This window comes from Eupeodes corollae, chromosome 3, assembly GCF_945859685.1.
Source record: "Eupeodes corollae chromosome 3, idEupCoro1.1, whole genome shotgun sequence".
Classification (NCBI taxonomy): domain Eukaryota; kingdom Metazoa; phylum Arthropoda; class Insecta; order Diptera; family Syrphidae; genus Eupeodes; species Eupeodes corollae.
This window is the reverse complement of record NC_079149.1, coordinates 107,140,584-107,158,300: the sequence shown is the minus strand read 5'-3', so window position 1 is coordinate 107,158,300 and position 17,717 is coordinate 107,140,584. Positions and strand designations below refer to the sequence as shown.

The following is a 17,717-nucleotide window of genomic DNA, read 5'->3' as shown; positions in this document are numbered from 1 at the left end:
CATTCAGAATTATTTTTGAAAAAAAGAAAACAGTTATTATTACTAATCATTTGGACCTTAAATTAACGGTTTTATATGAGGCTTTTTAAACCTGAACACGAAGTCGTTGTGCGAAACTGAGCAGATTATAGCTTTGGGTTGGGCGATCTATGTGCATTCGACCGCGCAAAGGTGCTAGAACCCTCTCCGTCACTCCAGGACAATGCTGAACCATCAAGGACTTTAGATTGGGACAACCAGCGGTTATAGCTCTAATGAGAATACATAGAATTACAATTGGAAAATGTTGATAGTTGTGAAAATACTCACTGTACTCCATGATCTGAGATGGCAGCACAACCAGATAAGTTAATGTGCTCCAAGGCTTTGCAGTAATTGGCAATTTGAATAAGAACATTGTTGGTGACACTTTGGGAGAAGGCCAAGGAGAGGATGTTGAGTTTGTTCATCTTGCGAAAGAATATGACTAAACAGCGTTCGCCAATCGTGGAACAGTGGGATATATCGAACTCTTCAATGTTATTCTGATGCAGAGTCAGAGCATCTACCGTCCCCGTAGTTAGCCAGTCGCATTTTGAAAGATTCAGCACCTGTAGCTCCTTACAATCGATAATAATCGGCTGAAGGGATAGTGGTGTAAGCTGAACACATTCGTTGAGATTCACCACTTTGAGGCGTTTATTTCGGGACAGAATGCTGAGCATAAGTTCATCGACAAGCCACTCACATCTGGCCAAATAGAGGCGCTCCAGCTTGTGGCAATTTTGCGCAAGTACAGCAAAGGCCAAATTAATATTGGTTGAATTATTTCCCGAGAAATTGATGACCTTTATAAAACGAAATGATTTTTCGACGAATTTTTTACTTGCCTTCGAGCAACAGCGTAGGTTGAAGGAGTCTTTGAGGGATAGATGAATGGCCAAATTGGGTAATAGAATATCTTCCCAGCTTAAATCGAATAGCTTCGGGGAACGCGATTTGCAAGTGGATCGTTCTGAAGACATTTTTCGAGCTTAATTTTTGGCGAATTTTGAAGGAATTGTTTACTTTTTCTTCGAGGAGCTGACAATGGCGAAAATTTGTTTGTATTCTTCTTTTGTTCTTGATTCGCTCGTCAGCTGGAGCTGTCAATTGCAGAAATAGAATTTTGGTCGGAAGTGTACTAGGTTTGTTTTTTTTTTCCTTCTGTCAAATAAAATAGATTCGTTCAGCGATTGTATCGTTTTACATTTTGTGTCCATAAAAACTTAAGTTCAATTTTTATTTCTTAAAATCAAATCTGAAGAGACAAGTTTTATATTATTTCAAATTTTGTTTCCTCATTGGCTCAAATTTCCATTACCGCAGCACGAATTTTGACCCGTGTTTTTTTTTTATTTGATAGATATGTGCAAATAAATAATAACTATAGCAATTTTAGAGCAATTTTTAATAAATTTTCAAAGTTCACTTTTTTACATACAAAACTCACAAAAATGGTTGATTTTGACATTTCTTCCATGTTTTTTGTTCAATGCTGCCATACTTGTTTTTTGTTGGGGATTTTTTAGATTTTAGTGCTCGAATGCAAAAAGTACTTTGCATATACCCAAACTCGCACCCACCATAAATCCTATAGTGATCCCAAGCAGTGGGGTTGTAGGGGGGCAGCATGCCCCCCTTAACATACTGAGCTGCTAGTACGTCGTGTTTTCAATCCAAAAGAACTTGTTTTAGGCTCAACAATTACAATGCAAAAAAGTAGGGTTAAGTCCAAAAAAGAAAATATTTTTTCTATTACTTAAAGTTGTTTCCTCACCTTAATATTTAAAACATGTTCTATTGAGATTCCTACCTAACTGTAAAAAATCAGAAGGAAATTCTTGCTGCGGTAGTGGAAGGTCGCCTCCCTCATTATTTTCATAATATTAGATTTAGAACCAACTTTACAATCGTTGTCAAGCAATTTTATGCTTTCGTTGGTTATGCAAAGTTGAAACTGGCTTCGAACGTCATTTATGAGATAACTGCTTGGCCAACCTCATTTTCTAAGAAGTATAGTCATTTCCCCATAAACCAGAACAATCTTTCATTTTCGGGGATGCATCGTCAGTTTGACTTTAACGTCAATTTTTTTTTAAATACGTTGAATCTCAGGTAGCTTTATAAATCGATGAGGGAAATTTGCTGAATCATGGATAAAGTATTGAACTACTATTGGTCTAGACATTTACATTCTAGGTTTCGCCTTAGTGACAGCTTTTAGCTCTTTCGTAGGTCTAGCAAAATTTTGGAGCTTGTTTTAAGTATTTTGTCAAACTCTATAATAATAAGGCCTAGAAACAAAAGATGAACTTGTTAATGGCTCTAGTAGTACAGGTGAAACAATTAAAACATAAAGGGTCAAAATTTTCATGACCTGGTGTTTAAAAAAGGCACAATGACGAATTTTTCTTTGTAACTCATTAAGACACATTTTCTTATCCATAATAACAAAGGAACAAAAAATTGTCTGTAGTTTAGGTAAATTGAATTGATTTTATTTTCAATTGTGTGTACATCCCCTTATGTTATGATTAGCATTTCTAGACACTTCTCAAAATGTTGACACTTATCAGTTGTCAATCGCAGTTTTGACGTTTCAACACAACCCGTGTATGAAATTTTGTTCAACAAAATAAATTCTTGGTTAAATTCCTCTTCAAATATTGTTAAACCATAAAATGAAATTAACACAATTTCTAGCAAGTAAATTGAAAGATTTTTCAAATCTTCCAAAGGAATACATAGAAAGAAGCAAACAACAAGTAAGTTTTAATTCAAATCAAATCCAAACACTGTCAAGCCGTGGAACTAACATTATTATTGTGTAACAACCGCTCTAGGTTTATTGGAAAACACCAAGAGGCCTCCCCAACTACTTGCCCAAAACAGTCGAACGGAAAAAGTTCCGATACACAACAAATAGATCATGGACAGGACAGTTCCGTCAGCAAAATCTTCCCCACACAATTCGCAAAAAAGTTTTCGTTCAACCAATTGGTAAGCCGGGATTCCATTATCGTTTTTGTTGAATGCTTAATTTCACTAATTGGGTTTGTTTTTTTAATTTAGAGGAATGGAGCTTCTTCCGAGGAGATCGTATTGAAGTCCTTACAGGTAGGGACAAGGGCAAGCATGGCATCATCACCCAAGTTATAGCCGAAAGGAATTGGGTGATATGTGAGGGAACAAACTGGCATTATCGCATTGTTGGTGCTGAGAAAGACTTCCCAGGAATTTACATCCGTTCAGAGGCTCCATTGAGGGTTGATCGGGATATTCGGTTGGTAGATCCATCAGATTTGCAAGGAACTGACTTCGAGTGGCGTTACACAGAGGACGGTGAAAAAGTGCGAGTGTCTACGCGCTCTGGAAGAATCATCCCCATTCCCGATGCCAATAACCAAACTCATGACTACAAAACCAAAGCTGCATACTTGGAACGGCCAAAAGACACTCCAGGTAAGACACACAAAGTCCCTCGTTAAAATTTTTGTTAAAGTTGGATTTTTTTCTTTTGCAGCCGCTGTGGTTGGCGAAGTAACATTTGAACCCAAATTGTGTACCTTCGAGATGGACATTATGGAGAAGATGGATATCGTCGAAGAAGGGGTTCCCAAAAAATCCTATTGGTATTAATGTTTGTGTAAAATGGTCGTTATATTTCTTTAACAATAAAATATGTACAAAAAAAGATTAACAAAAAACTATTTGCGTTGAGTTTCCTTGAGAAATAACTCATGTCTATGACTGCGTAATTTTCCTGCCAATGACTTAACCGTTTTTTCCGCCTTTTCAAAGTCCTTTCGCAATGTTGAGTCATAAGTATCATACAACCACTTGGAAGCGTTTTGCATATTATTCTCGTATGTCTCAAGAACTTTCGTCACATGATTGTATCTGGAAAGAAGGCAAAAAAGAAAAGGAACTAATTACAGAAATTGTAGGAGGATTGGAAGAAGTTGGGTATTTACCGTGATTCATCTGCAATGTCAGTTATCATATAAGTGTTTATATGTTTTACTGCCAACATTTGTCGATTGCTAACGAATTTAATTTCAACATTTGGCAGCGATAGTTGAGCACATTCGAGGGATATTAATGATGCTTGAGTATTATTGCGGCATTCGAGTGCAAGGTGGACTATGTCTTTGGGGGAACTGAAAAAAATAATTTAAAAACGATTAAGCTGATTTGATTTATATTGGTCCACAGAAAAAGCTTAAAGTTGTGTTTTTGAATGCGTAATGTACAAATGAGATCTGTGGTTGCTTTTTTCGAAGTTTGTCTTTTTGACAGCTGTCACTTGATTTATGCTCAGTCTGGCTTGCCAAAGGGCAGGTTTAGACAAGGGACTTCATTTGCATTCAACTGCATTCCTTGAACGTACATTTTGACCAAGTCAACTAGTTAGTTTTTCAAGTGTTATAAACTTCAATCTCAGAACTTTACTTCCCTAACTTCTACCTGAAGTTTTCCGTACAAAAACTACCAAAAACAGTCCTTAGGCAAACTACAAGTTCATTACAATTTGCATTCCGTATTGTAAAGAAATATTATTTATTTATTTTTTTCAATTTTGTACACAAAATATTAAATGAAATTGTGCGAAAAATAAATAAATCGCAGGGGAATAAAGTTCAACTTTCTGTTAATTAAAAAACATGATCGATTGTCATTCTGACATAAGTTGACTTCACTTGATAGTTAAGGAGATTTTTTTCCTTGACTAACTTTCCAGTCAAGTTTCCAATAAAGTTGCTTTAATTGGAAGGCAATTTTTTGGCAGCTTGCCAATCAGATGCTAAAAATTTGCCTTACTCCCAAGTCCCTTATGTCGCCTGGACCTGTTCATTGTTTCGAACTAACCTCTAGTTTCAGTTGATCGTGCAAAAACTACCAAAAACATAATTGTCTACAGTACACTCCTCAGGCAAGCTGCCGAAAATAAGTAAATCATAGAATCATGAAAAACATGATCAACTGTCATTTTGACATAAGAAAACTTAACTTGATAGTTAGGGAGATTTTTTTGTTTAACTTTCCAGTCAAGTTTCCAAAAAGTTGCCTTAATTGAAAGTCAATTTAATTTTTTGGCAGCTGTTCAATCAGATAATAGAAACTTGCCTAACTTTCAAGTCCCTCATGTCGTCTGAACCTGTCCAATTACTCCTGAACAACGTTTAAATTTATTACGAACTTTTTGGTTCGGTTGTTTATATACATATGCATGTTGTCCCGCTGCAACTACGGCAGCGTTTTTACTCTTTCTGGAGCATAGGGCAGCAACAAGATGCTTAAACCTATCCCGTATCACCGCAAGCGCAACTGACCTCAGTTGAGTCCACGATTGAATACCTTGATACCGAGCCTTCTTCAAAACTGATGCCCTCCGTCTTTTACTCTTAGGATTCCATTGGATGGATTGTTTTGCTATATTGTCGTCCGGTTTCCTCAGTGTATGGCCTATCCAACGCCATTTCCGTTGCATGATGTCTACGTCCAATTTTATATTCTACAGCTTAACGTTAGAAATGGTTTGCTGCCACCGGATCTTCAGAATAGAGCGCAGACAACGGTTTACGAAAGCTTGTAGTCTGCTAGAGATGTTGGCAGAGCATTTCCATGTTTCAGAAGCATATTACAGCACTGATTCGACGTTGGATTCGAAGAGTTTCAACTTGGTGTGTAGCGATATTTTACCAGAGTTCCACACACTAGAAAGGTTTCGAAATGCACTACGGGATTTGATTATTCTACTTTTAACATCCAGGTCCGTTCCGCCATCGAGAGCTATACAACTTCCCAGATAATTAAACTGCTCGACCTCCTACGGGCCCCTGTCTTAGAATAACTTGTGTGTTTTTGGCCCGTGGTCTTTGGTCTTATTTGCGTTAATCCGCAAGCCAGCCACCTCTCCATTTAATTGGAGTGAATGATACATTTGATTTAAGGCCGTCGTGTTGTTAGCCATGAGACATACATCGTCACCATAGTCTATGTGGCTAAGCTTGTCAAACATACTATATTGGATACCGTGTCTTTTATTTGTAACCACCGTGGCAGTCATCTCCTTGTCTCACTCTTAGACGCACATCGAAGGAGTCGGAAAGCTGTCCATTGTGCAACACAAAACACCTTGCGTTGTTGTACGATTTTTTAATATAACAGCGACAATTTTCTCAGGGATTCCAGATGCATTCAAGATTGACCCGATCAAACGCCTTCTCAAAATCTACAAACATTAGGTACATCGGTGATTGGTACTCAGATGATTGTTCGAGTATGATTCGCAAGGTGTTGATATGGTCGACGCACGATCAGCCACTGCGAAAACCCCTGCTCGATGCCTATTGACGGTAGACTCGATCCTGGACTTAATCCTCTCGAGAATAATATTTGTCATTAACTTCGGAAAAACGGACAGAACTGTGATACCGCGCCAGTTATTACAGTTTTTGAGGTTTTCTTTCTTTGGTAACTTGTGTTAGTGCTACTACACTGTCCCACAATGTCTTTAGTGATTGTATACAGCTCCCCTTGCGTCCGCTCTTCCTGCACCATATTCCGCATTTTCCGCAAGTTTGTCAACCCTTGCCCTCTTGTCACGTCTCACACACCGCTGCACTGTCTTATGTTATGCTCTATACTCGTTTCGTAGAATCAATTTCCGCTGAGCATCACTTTCTGAATTGATTCTAATTATTTTAAGTGTTCTTCGATATGTGATTTTGTCCCAGGAGTCTTGGGATATCCAGGAATCTTTAGCTCTTGTCTGTCTGGTATAGTTTCAGTTCCAGCTTCCATGTAAGCGCTCTTAATTTGGCCCCACAAAGCATCTACCGATAAGCCAGCATTTCGTATGTTCGATGCTTTGTCGCCGAGTGTGGTGACGAAATTATGACGTACGTTTAGGGTCATTTAGAATGCTTGTGTTGAATCTTGGTCTCCTTGCTATACCCTCTTAGCGATGCTGTGCAACAGGTGTTCGTAAGCGAAGTGAACCCAGTAGCAAGTGATAGTCAATACCTGCATCAGCCTTTCTTTCGTTACGAACATCGCCCAGTGACTTCCTCCATTTCTGCTGTATAATGAAGTGATCGATTTGATTTTTAGTTCAACCATCAGAAGATTCCCAGGATATTTTGTGGCAGGTCTTGTGCGGAAATAAAGAACCTCCAATCACAAGATGACGAGCGGTGCAGAAGTCGACAAGCATATAACCATTTTCGTTACATTGACCTAAGCCAAGCCTACCCAACGTTCGGGCTTGTGACGTTGGTTGCGTTCAAGATCGTGTGAGTTAACATCGCTGGACTATGTTTTGTGGGGTCAAATCACTTGTCTGCGCAAATAAATCTGAGATGATTGACTCCTTTTAAGTGATTATTTGGCGCTGACATACGATCCCAAATGCTGCAAAAAGTGGTAGAAAATATGGCCTTTCTGCTAGAATTTTTTTCAAACCAGCCGCAGCGGCCACTTGCCTGAAATCATTTTTAAAATATAATGATAAACTCTCATCTTATTTTTTCTCGAAAACCACACGTCTAAAAAAAGAGCCTTTACAAAAAAGGTTATAAAGATTTATGACGAAGAAACGAAATTTGGACCTCCTTTCGTTGTGTGATTTAAACTTGCCAATTTCGTCCATGGGAAAATTTTGAGCGAAATAACATCCTTACGGTATTGAACCAAACTGATATATAGGTTCGACTGCGGCAGTTCAAGCTGTAAACTTAATTCAAAGCCTCTTCTACGCTATTAAGATATTTCAAGATAGTTTTAAGGTAGGCCTCTTTCCATTGACCAATATCTCAAAACCGCTATTTGGGTTAGTTAAAAATCAGCTTTTTCTTTCTCAAAAAGAGTTTGTACAAATGGGGTTTAAAACAGATTCCCTTAACTATTAAAACTTCCCGCCAAATAGATTGGGACCGTTAAAGCTATTGACCAAAATGTAAAATCTGCCCACAATATAATCACAGGAATTTTGTTTCCAAACTACGTTCTTTTCTATTCAAGCATTAAAATTGCATGTTTAAAACTTTAACTGTTTAAAAAATCTATTGTTTCAAATTTTACTGGCGATATAAAAGGTTTTACATTTTTCTTGTCTAATAAGAATCTATTGCATGGTCAATTACCTAACGCCCCCTCATTCCATTCGACCTTTGTCCCTACATACATTTTATATGTCATATAGCGTGATAAACATGCATTTCACCACATGTCCAACGAAATGATTGGATAGATGATCCATAATAATAATAATAATAATTTTTACTATCCAAATAAAATTGTTTATCGATTTTTTTAACATATCTGCCATATTGTGTCTATGGGGAAAAATAATTATAAACTAAATAACTTATATACCTTAAAGCCTTTATGCTTCTCCAAAATTCCAATGCCTGTAAAGCTGATTTGGAACAAGCTCTTAATAATAATCCACAAATTCTCCATTGCTCAAGAGTACTTCCTAATTTATCACGAACATCACGAGCCGTCTCCAGTTGAGAATCTAAACTTTCTTCATAACTTGTCATATAAGTTCCACCACTTATAAGTGCTACATAAAATAATCAAAATGTTATTAATATCAGAGAGGTTCTTTCTTCTACCAAAATAAAAGAGTGTCAAAAGTTACCAATTATCCCATCCTGCTGGACATACAGTTCATTAAGACGCTTGTAGTTTTCATTGAGAAACTTAACTCTTGATTTTGTGTGTTGTAATATCTCGTTATAGTATCGCAGGGCTATAACTTCGAGGGCAGATTTACTAATTTTAGCAAAGAAGTCCTCTTGTTCGGAAGCTTTTTGTTTACTTAGAAGAACTCCCAAAGTTATAACTAACTGAAATGCAGAAAATTTCAATAATTTATAAGAAAGTCTTTCTTTTACTGTCAGAGTGTTTCCTTACCCTAGCTAAATCCTTGCTGGGTGAATTATTCACTAACTCTTGATTAACCGTGGCTATTGTCGTATCACTAACTTGGTCTATAGGTAAATTATATTGAATAATATCCGTATCCAAAACTAGAGCATCACGTCTCTCTTGTAAATGTTCTATCCATGCTTCAGCAGTTGCTAATCTTGGTCCTGGACAAAGTCCTTCCATTTCACTTATTTCTTCATCCAATTGAACAAATTCTTCAACGGTATTTTTGTTTCTCTATAAAATGAAGGTATACATATGAAAATTTATAAAAGACAAACGACAACAACAACAAGAAAATTTATAATAATGAATGGAATTTTACCGTCCGTCCTCGGGCTACCGACAACGAATTTGTTTGCGGAGAATCTAGAACCGTTGAATTTCCACAACCCATTGTGTCATTTTGAACTCTCTTATAATCTCTCGGTCAAGAACAACATACAATAATTTTGAAAACCTTCAGACGATAATAAAATTTTGTTAAAGTTGAAAACGAGTAAGTTAAAAAAAAAGTATTGTCCTTGCAACGGATAATTTAATGTGTGTCACGTTTTTATGCACCACGTTTTTGAACTGTGTCAAGTTGAATGAAATTATTATTAATGCAGCTTAGAAAAAAGTTCCTATTCTGTGAGACTATTTGGTGTTAGTGGTGTTCGGGTTTTGAGTGTTTTTAGTTTTTGAGAATTCACTCAATTTTGTGCGAGGAAGGATATATTCTTGGATACTGGTGGTAACTTAGAGAATAAATTTTGAGCCACAACAACGGAGGCAGTTCTTTAAACACTGACCCTACTATATTGACATTTGTCGAGAATTGAAGCGAGTCATAATAACAACAAACTTCGCGTCATTTGTTTGTTTGAATAGTTTGAGTTTAATAGAAAAAAAGGACTAAAGGTACTTAGAGGTAGATAGGGATGGTATGAGACATGAGAGTGCTGTTAAATGAAGGACAACTAACTAAGTAGAAGATAGATGTTAAGCACGTATTGGAAATACCTTTACAAAACTATACTACAACTTGGGACATAGAATAGTGGTGTACTTTTCAATTTTACTTAGTAACTTAATATTTCCTTGTTTAACAATTTTTTTAGTTACTGTTTTTTTTAACTTTTTCAAAAGTATGAAGTTTCCTTCAATTTTCCAAAGGATAGTTTTACTCTGTGAAGTAAGATAACACTGGAAACGTTACCTGAAACTACGATAATAATTATTCTTTACTTTTCAACATGTAAACAAATAAATGCTACATTTTCCAAAATTATTTTCAAATGGTATACATGGTGCCTTCCCGTAAATGATGGTAAAAAACGAATATAGTGATAGGCCAAGCCTTTCAGAATCTAAAATCTTGTTTATCCCGAATCATAAGGCTTTTTTGAGTAAAGCCTATTGTAATGAACTTTGAAAAAAATTGTCTTCATCTGTGGTAAAAATTCATCCGTTTCAAAAAACAAACAAAAAATGGATACTGCCTAGAAAATTCAAGTGACAAATTGGGTTTGTCTTAAAGACTCAAAGTATTCATTAGTTTTTAACTAAATGACAAATGAATTTCGATTTTTTTTCTTAAAATTATTTTACTGACATTAAATTATTTTAAAAACCCAACAAAGTTAACATTAAAATCATAATTCATTTGAGGACAGGGTGAGTAAAACTGAAAAACCGATTAAAAGTAGTAATTTTTCATAATACCTTTAATATTATTCAGTTTGGACCATCATTTACGGGACAGCCTGTATAATTCACATGAGTAGGTGAGCAGAAGTAGTACCCGTGGCATGATGGTTAGTGCGTTGGACTGTCATGCAAGGGGTCTTGGGTTCAATCCCTGCCTGTGCCACCTTAATTTAAAAAAAAAATTAATTTTCGCGGGTACTGCCTCTTGCAAGGAATTGACAAATCCTTCAAGAGTAATTCTTGTCATGAAAAAGTGCTTTCTCAAAAACTAGCCGTTCGGATTCGGCATAAAATTGTAGGTCCCTTCCATTCCTGACAACAGTACTCGCACACAGGAATGGTTGAGAGTTGTAAGTCACTAGGCCCTGGTTCACAACGGACTGTTGAGCCACCCCATTTGAGGTGAGAAGCAAAACTCGTTATATCCACTTTTTTAAAAATTTAGTTTTAAATGTAGATTTGAAGGCTTGGCAGAATTGAACATACTAAAACTTAAATTTTGTAGCCTAAATGCTTAAATCGCTTTGAAAATTCAAGTTTGAAATCATGTTTTTTTCTTAGTTTATACTGACATTTTGCTATCTGTCAAAGTCTGACATATTGCTATCTGTCAATGTCTGACATTTTGCTTTCTGTCAAAGTGGTTCGCTTTAGAAAAACTCTGTACAAAAAACTAAGAAAAAGTCGATATTTTCAAAAAGAAATTCAAAAAGTCCTTGTGAAAACTGAAATAATAACAATATTGACGTCTGCGGATTAAAATATCTGTAAGTCATAGCATTTAAGACACTAAAATCTAAATTTAAAGATCCTACTTATGAACAAAAGAGGACGTGACAAAACTTACCCTGTTCATTTTAATAATCCAAAAAGAATTCCATCGAAAGTTTTAGTGGAAATTTCAGGAATCAGTGTTGACCAAATGAAGGAAATCCTAGGGGAAAACAATTTAAAGCTTGTGTCAGAACTTGTTTCGAAAGCCGACTTTCAATTGCTCTATGCCGACTTGTCTGCCCTAAAAAGAAAACAAGACGAGTTATGTGCAAAAATTGTCTTCCTGGAAAATCGGAAACAAAAAAGCATGGAAAACAACGTTGTAGTACATTTGCCTACTGATCTTCACATCGACCCAGTTGAAAAAGCCAAAACCGTATGCCCTAGACTACTCGACGGAAATGAATCACTAAAATCGAATCCGTTTTCAAAGCACTTCTTATCTATCATCTGTTTACCGTTGTGATCACACAAAATTACATTCATTTGATAGTGATTACTCTAATAAGATCGATTTAAGATGGATATCCATTCTTTCCCAGTTTTGTCTGAAGTTAGGGGCAGACAAAAGTGATCAATAAAAAGCTCTTGGAAAAGAGAACAGCTAAGGAAGAAAGATTTTTAAGCATCAAGTTATCAAGTTTATAGCATTTTTGTCTTAGTTATTTGTCGATGAAACTACCCATAGTGCCTGGTTGTCTCACAACTCACAAGAAGAAGAAGTTTTTATGAATCCCTTTATGCAAATAAAGAACAGATCGCACATTGAGTACCTTTCAAGGGTATTTCAAAAAGTAACTTTGTAAGGTCCAAGAACGATGGCTTATTGCAAGTTTGCCAAACCGCTTTTTTGAAAATTTTGGGTATATCTAAATTCAGATTTTAGAATATATGCAAAAATCTTCTCTCAGCTAGAGAAACACCACAAGAAAACGAGGGGTTGATACTAGATCCAGAAAATATCAACAAAAAAAGGTGATGTCACAAATTTTGTTAAAAAGTTGCACTGTGTGAAGTTCCATTACACCACTGAACAGAGTGTTCGGCAATATTTTCCAAGTGACTGGAGAGGTTAACTGCTTTGGAAGCAGTGCAACAATAGAGCTGACACCAGTCTTAAGGTGTCAATTTTTCTGGGAAATTTTTCGATGAGACTTCAACCTTAGCTTTGACGCACTTGCGATGGATGCTTATTCGGAGAGCATAAGATTAAAGTCTCTTAATAAGTATTCATCACGGAAAAAAAAAGGGTTGACAATGGCAAAATATGCGGTGCATAAAAAGAAAGCTAAGGCTTTTCATGAGTTGCTCCAAAAACCCCTCTGAAGAAATTATTAAGTTTTCATTTGACTGTCAAAAAGAAGTTCCTGATCAAGCCGCTATTCAAGGCAGCTCTATCAGTAAAATTTTACAATCTGTGAAGTGATCTTAAAAAACAAACAAACATCCGACTGAAGATCAACGGCTTAAAGGGTCGAACGAAATCGCATCAATTTTATTCTACCTAAAAGGCCAGAATCTCGAAAGCTGTTCTAAAATTCAGATGTTTTTGGATGGCTGCCCTGGCCAGAACAAAAATATAACTGTTATTGGAATGCTGTCAAAATGGCAAGGAGAGGTTAAGGCCGTTAGAGGAGAAGTATCCATCTTCGACTTTAAATCTTCCGTTGCCAAAAATGTTTAACCACCTGGTCTGCATTTTCCTTTTGCATCCTCAAAACGCATCGTGCTTTTAAAACAAAATAAAAACATCGTGGTAAAAGGAGAAGCAAATTAAAAAGTGGATTCGGGAAGTTTTAAGTCCATCACTAAAAAAGGAAAAAGCTTAAGATTAAAAACACCAGAATTGCTTGATAATAAGGTCCCAGTAAAAAAAGAAAAGCTAAAGCTATTCAAACATTTTGGAAGTGAATGGAAGGAAATGGATAATATTTTTTATTACAAAAATGTAATCTTTTCTCCTGAATAACTATTTCAAGAAATTCAAGATGATGACGAGGAAACTCCACCAGAGGAACATAATTCACGTCATAATCAAAATATTTCTTATATTTTTGAGTTTGGGTTTTATTGCGATTTTTGGCAATACTTTCCTATTGACAAAGTCAGATCGCATTTAAGATGGGCGCCGAATAATCAAAAGGCGCGTTTATTTTGAACGGTCATTTCGGGTACGTTTCCGGACATGGATTGAAGTATTTTGCTTGTAGAAGATTTTGTATGTATGATACATAATATACCCATGTTATTGATTTTATCTAACGTAGAAAAACCTTTCCAACTTGATGGTTTTCTGTAAGATAACTGTGCACTCACCTCAAAGTTTATTAATACAAAAATTTTGCAACAGTATAAAATAAAAGTCATTATTATGGGTGTATTCAGTAGTACACCTCTGTGATTAGTGAAATCACGGACTCAGCTTTGAAGAAAGTTAGCAACTGGGACACTAGTTGTGGACTAGGAGTTAACCAAAGTAAAACTGAACTGTTGCTCTTTACCACCAAAACTAAAGTACCGCTCTTCACGCTACCTCGAATCAATGGTCATATCCTATCATTGTCTTCCAGTGCAAAATATTTAGGAGTTATACTCGACCCTAAACTAAACTGGAAACTAAAAATTGAAGTACGGGTTAAGAAGGCCTGTGTTGCCTTCTACGCCTGCAGCAAAACTTTCGGCAAAAAGTCGGGACTTCAGTCGAAGATGATTTTATGGACGTACACAGCCGTAGTACGCCCTATCTTAACATATGGTTCGATTGTGTGGTGGCCAGCTCTTAGCAGAGAACAGCTGGCGTGGGCACCACAGGGGCCATGCATACTTGCCCAACGGACGCCTTAAACGTTATTTTGGATCTTCTACCAATCGACCTTTTTATTAAATACATAGTTTCCTGTAGCGCTATTAGGCTGAAGGAATCTAATAGCTGGTTGTCAAAACCTTACGGTCACAGCAACACTACGAAATTAGATATTATCTCGGTAGACACTGACTACTGCACTCCTACTTTAAACCTTAGTAAGGGTTTTAAGGTTATTTTCCCATCGAGAGAAGATTGGGAGGATGATATCGTGTCGATAGGTTTCGACACAACCATCTTTACTGACGGCTCAAAGATGGAGTGCGGAGTTGGTTCTGGGATCTTTTCTGAGTCCCTTAATGTAGCCAAATCCTTTAGGCTTCCTGACTTTGCTAGCGTTTTTCAGGCTGAACTGCTGGCAATAAGGGAGGCATGTAAGATACTTAAAAAAAACCAAAACCGAAATGTGGCTATCATTACAGACAGTCAGGCAGCTGTCAAAGCCAGTAACTCGGCCATATCCTAATCTTAATTGGTCCAACAATGTCATGATGAGCTTGCGATCCTGAATATTAACCTCGGTGTCACCCTGATCTGGGTTCCGGGCAATAGTTTTATCGTTGGAAATGAACGGGCTGACGAGCTAGCCAGGCAAGGATCGGCCCTTCATAGCTCATTTGCGGAAATGGTTAACATTCCTCTTGGTGCTATGAAGGGTAAAATCTTTTCTATCTACCAAACTGAATTAAACCGAAGGTGGAGCAATTTATACAACTGCATTATGGCCCACCTATAATAAAACCCGTACAAACGATCTTCTATGCAGGCCAAAGCAAGACATAGCCAGGATTGTTGCGGTTTGTACCGGACATTGGCCTATAGGAGTTCATGCAGAGAAGTTGGGTATCTCTTACAACACCTTTTGCCGTAGCTGTAGTGACCAAAGAGAAAGTGAAACGATAATCCATTTCCTCTGAAAATGTCCTGCTTTGGCAAACACTAGAATGAAATACTTTGGAAAAGCATTCTTTCACGAACTTGATGAGCTATCTGAGACAAAGATTAGAGACCTAATCTTTTTTCTCAATGCGACAAAATGGCTCTAACATAATCGCTATGAAGCTTCTCTATCAATCTATCCCTTTCAATCAAAGGTCAAACGAGTTTTTGGTATCAAGACGGCGCACTACAGCGCTAATTGGATCTCAGGCTAGGTTGCCTTGAGATCGCCATTTCTACCTACCTACCTATGGATGGTAGGTAGGTAATAATAAACGTCAGCCTAACTAAGATCTGCGTTATCTGCATTCATAAAGTCAGATTTTCGATCGAACTAACCTAGTCAAACTGCAGTACCTACCGTTCATAAACGTCAGACTGTCGTCAGCGTCGGGTAAATTGTGCAACTAAATTTGTTTGGCTGCAGAAAGAGCGGGAATTATTAAAATAATTTTTATAACAACAAAAAGGACGAAGCAGCACTGCCTTGTAAAGAATGTAGTAATGGCAAATATTTTGTAAATTTTTTGTTAAAATTAATTTAAATTATTGTTTTTTAAAGGGATGATGAAAGTACTGTAGATAGTGTGTGGACAACTTACCACATTAAACTTTTAAGTACAAAGCGAATAAGCATGGAAATGGAATTCAATGCTGGAAAAAAGAAAAAAAAAGTTCAACTAAATTTGTTTAGCAGAAATTTTTCTCTGACGTTTATAAACTCTATTTACATACAAATCGGACTAAGTCAGGCCTTTTTGTTTACTTTGTTTTGTTTTCTGCATTGGGATGCGTTCACAAATGCATCAGAAAAGAAATCCGATTGTACTATCGCAGATAGCCTACAATTTTGTTTGTCATAAAACCAATTTTGAAATTTGCAACCTTGCTTATTTTAAGTCTTAGTCTTATTCTTTGAAATAAGTTGTATTTACTTAGGAGTAAAATTTGAACACACATCACAAATGGTTTGGTTTTTGTTTCGAGCCTTGCTTTTGCTGAAAAAAATACTTTCTTTTAGAGATCACTTCATTTTCCTAATCGTTTTTATTTATTATTATATTTTATATTTTATTATTTTTATTATAGACATTAAGAATAGGGTTCCGAGACCAAACTTTTTTATGCTACAAACAAGAGAAAAGTTCAGAAGTAATGTGAAATTCTTTGGACTGCAATGTAAATGCCCATATAATACGTAGCCTACTCACTTCTAAGCACCTGCTTAGCTATTTATCCTCGCCATCACAAATTATCACGAGACATTTACTCATATGCTATCCTTCATATATTGTCTATATAACCAAGCCTCATTAATTTATTCCAAAAGGTTGTTATATACGTATAACATTCTATAAGAATGTATATTGTCTTTCAATAATAAGAACCTTACGAGTGTATCTATCAAGGACGAAGAAACATACACCTTTAGTTGATTACATTCCTAACATCACGTCAGTCTCATTGCCTATCATTTTGATCCATCACCGGTCTACGAGTATGTACTCTAATACTCGTGTGTAAGAAAATTGAAAAACAAATTTAAAAAATAATTACTCAGTCAATACGCAAAGCTAATAAATGTACAGTATACATATAATATGTCCTTCAAAAGTCTCGGTGTCATTTTTTGCCGCCTTTTGGAATGCAATATGAGCCACACCTTAAAAGGATAAGTTCAAACATTAAAGAGAGGTGTTTTTGAAAAATTAAAAACTCTCAACTTATTTTGTAGTTGGAAAAGCAAGATACATACTCACTATGAACCTACTCAGAACACTCATTCAGTAGCTGAACTTTGTTGATAAACAAAGTTTTTCAGAATCAATAATAAAAGAAAAACACAACAAAGACAAATACCAACATATACATAGCTTCTTACTGTAACTAATGAACACCTAACCAATACACAAAAAAAAACTATTAGAGTAGACCAATTTAAAAGGAACAGGAAAAACACAAATAAGTGGAAATATCTACTTGACTGAATTTCCGTTTTGTAAATACAGGAAAAGTCAAAACAACATGAGAAAATCAGCTGCTCATAAAAAAAACGAAAGAAATACCAAAAGTACTCAAAGAACTGTGTGACGTCACATAAGTAAACAAATATGTATTCTAACACGCTTTCGAATAAAAGCTTTTTGTTAAGTTTCAATTTATTTTATTTCCAACATACTTTAGCTGACATTGCTTTTAATAATCCAATAAAAATGAGACTTTAAAAGAAAATCCAAAAATATTTGATAATATAGAAGATAGAACATATATAATATATAGAGAGGTCTTATCGACAACATTGATTAAGATAAGACAACTTTTTTGATTAAGGCCGAACGCATGAGCTTTGAGAGGAGTGTTGTAGATAAACAAACCACTTGATATTGATAATAAATTGGGAAGAAGGAGAGGATGAGTATTTAAAGAGAGGTTTTGAAGTGTGATTTTCGTGGGAACTTATTTCCAGACAGTGGTAGGTGGTTTAAGG

At 36.1% G+C, this 17,717-nt stretch overlaps 3 protein-coding genes across 3 annotated transcripts; 1 reads left to right on the top strand and 2 right to left on the bottom strand.

Moving 5' to 3' along the window:
• Positions 1 to 9: 9 nt before the first annotated feature.
• LOC129950154 (F-box/LRR-repeat protein 15) lies at positions 10 to 1,131 on the bottom strand. The gene is made up of 2 exons (XM_056061991.1): positions 310 to 1,131; positions 10 to 251 (listed from the first exon to the last, which is right to left on the bottom strand). The coding sequence occupies exons 1-2, from the start codon at positions 1,002 to 1,004 to the stop codon at positions 86 to 88; spliced, it is 861 nt and encodes a 286-aa protein (XP_055917966.1). The 5' UTR covers positions 1,005 to 1,131; the 3' UTR covers positions 10 to 85.
• Positions 1,132 to 2,601: 1,470 nt separating this feature from the next.
• Positions 2,602 to 3,731, top strand: LOC129952176 (probable 39S ribosomal protein L24, mitochondrial). Its single transcript, XM_056064634.1, has 4 exons — positions 2,602 to 2,786; positions 2,865 to 3,021; positions 3,094 to 3,483; positions 3,545 to 3,731. The coding sequence occupies exons 1-4, from the start codon at positions 2,703 to 2,705 to the stop codon at positions 3,658 to 3,660; spliced, it is 747 nt and encodes a 248-aa protein (XP_055920609.1). The 5' UTR covers positions 2,602 to 2,702; the 3' UTR covers positions 3,661 to 3,731.
• On the bottom strand, positions 3,657 to 9,761 carry LOC129952175 (uncharacterized). The gene is made up of 6 exons (XM_056064633.1): positions 9,287 to 9,761; positions 8,947 to 9,198; positions 8,672 to 8,879; positions 8,401 to 8,593; positions 3,996 to 4,181; positions 3,657 to 3,921 (listed from the first exon to the last, which is right to left on the bottom strand). The coding sequence occupies exons 1-6, from the start codon at positions 9,356 to 9,358 to the stop codon at positions 3,729 to 3,731; spliced, it is 1,104 nt and encodes a 367-aa protein (XP_055920608.1). The 5' UTR covers positions 9,359 to 9,761; the 3' UTR covers positions 3,657 to 3,728.
• Between the last annotated feature and the right edge of the window lie 7,956 nt (positions 9,762 to 17,717).

Coding starts and splice junctions, on each gene's coding strand:
- LOC129952175 (XM_056064633.1), bottom strand. CDS start 9,358: ATGGGTTGTGGAAATTCAACGGTTCTAGATTCTCCGCAAACAAATTCG. Junction 8,594..8,671: donor CCAGCAGGATGGGATAATTG/GTAACTTTTGAC, acceptor TATTTTATGTAG/CACTTATAAGTGGTGGAACT. Junction 3,922..3,995: donor GACATTGCAGATGAATCACG/GTAAATACCCAA, acceptor CCTTCTTTCCAG/ATACAATCATGTGACGAAAG.
- LOC129950154 (XM_056061991.1), bottom strand. CDS start 1,004: ATGTCTTCAGAACGATCCACTTGCAAATCGCGTTCCCCGAAGCTATTC. Junction 252..309: donor ATCTCAGATCATGGAGTACA/GTGAGTATTTTC, acceptor TATTCTCATTAG/AGCTATAACCGCTGGTTGTC.
- LOC129952176 (XM_056064634.1), top strand. CDS start 2,703: ATGAAATTAACACAATTTCTAGCAAGTAAATTGAAAGATTTTTCAAAT. Junction 3,022..3,093: donor AGTTTTCGTTCAACCAATTG/GTAAGCCGGGAT, acceptor TTTTTAATTTAG/AGGAATGGAGCTTCTTCCGA. Junction 3,484..3,544: donor ACGGCCAAAAGACACTCCAG/GTAAGACACACA, acceptor TTTCTTTTGCAG/CCGCTGTGGTTGGCGAAGTA.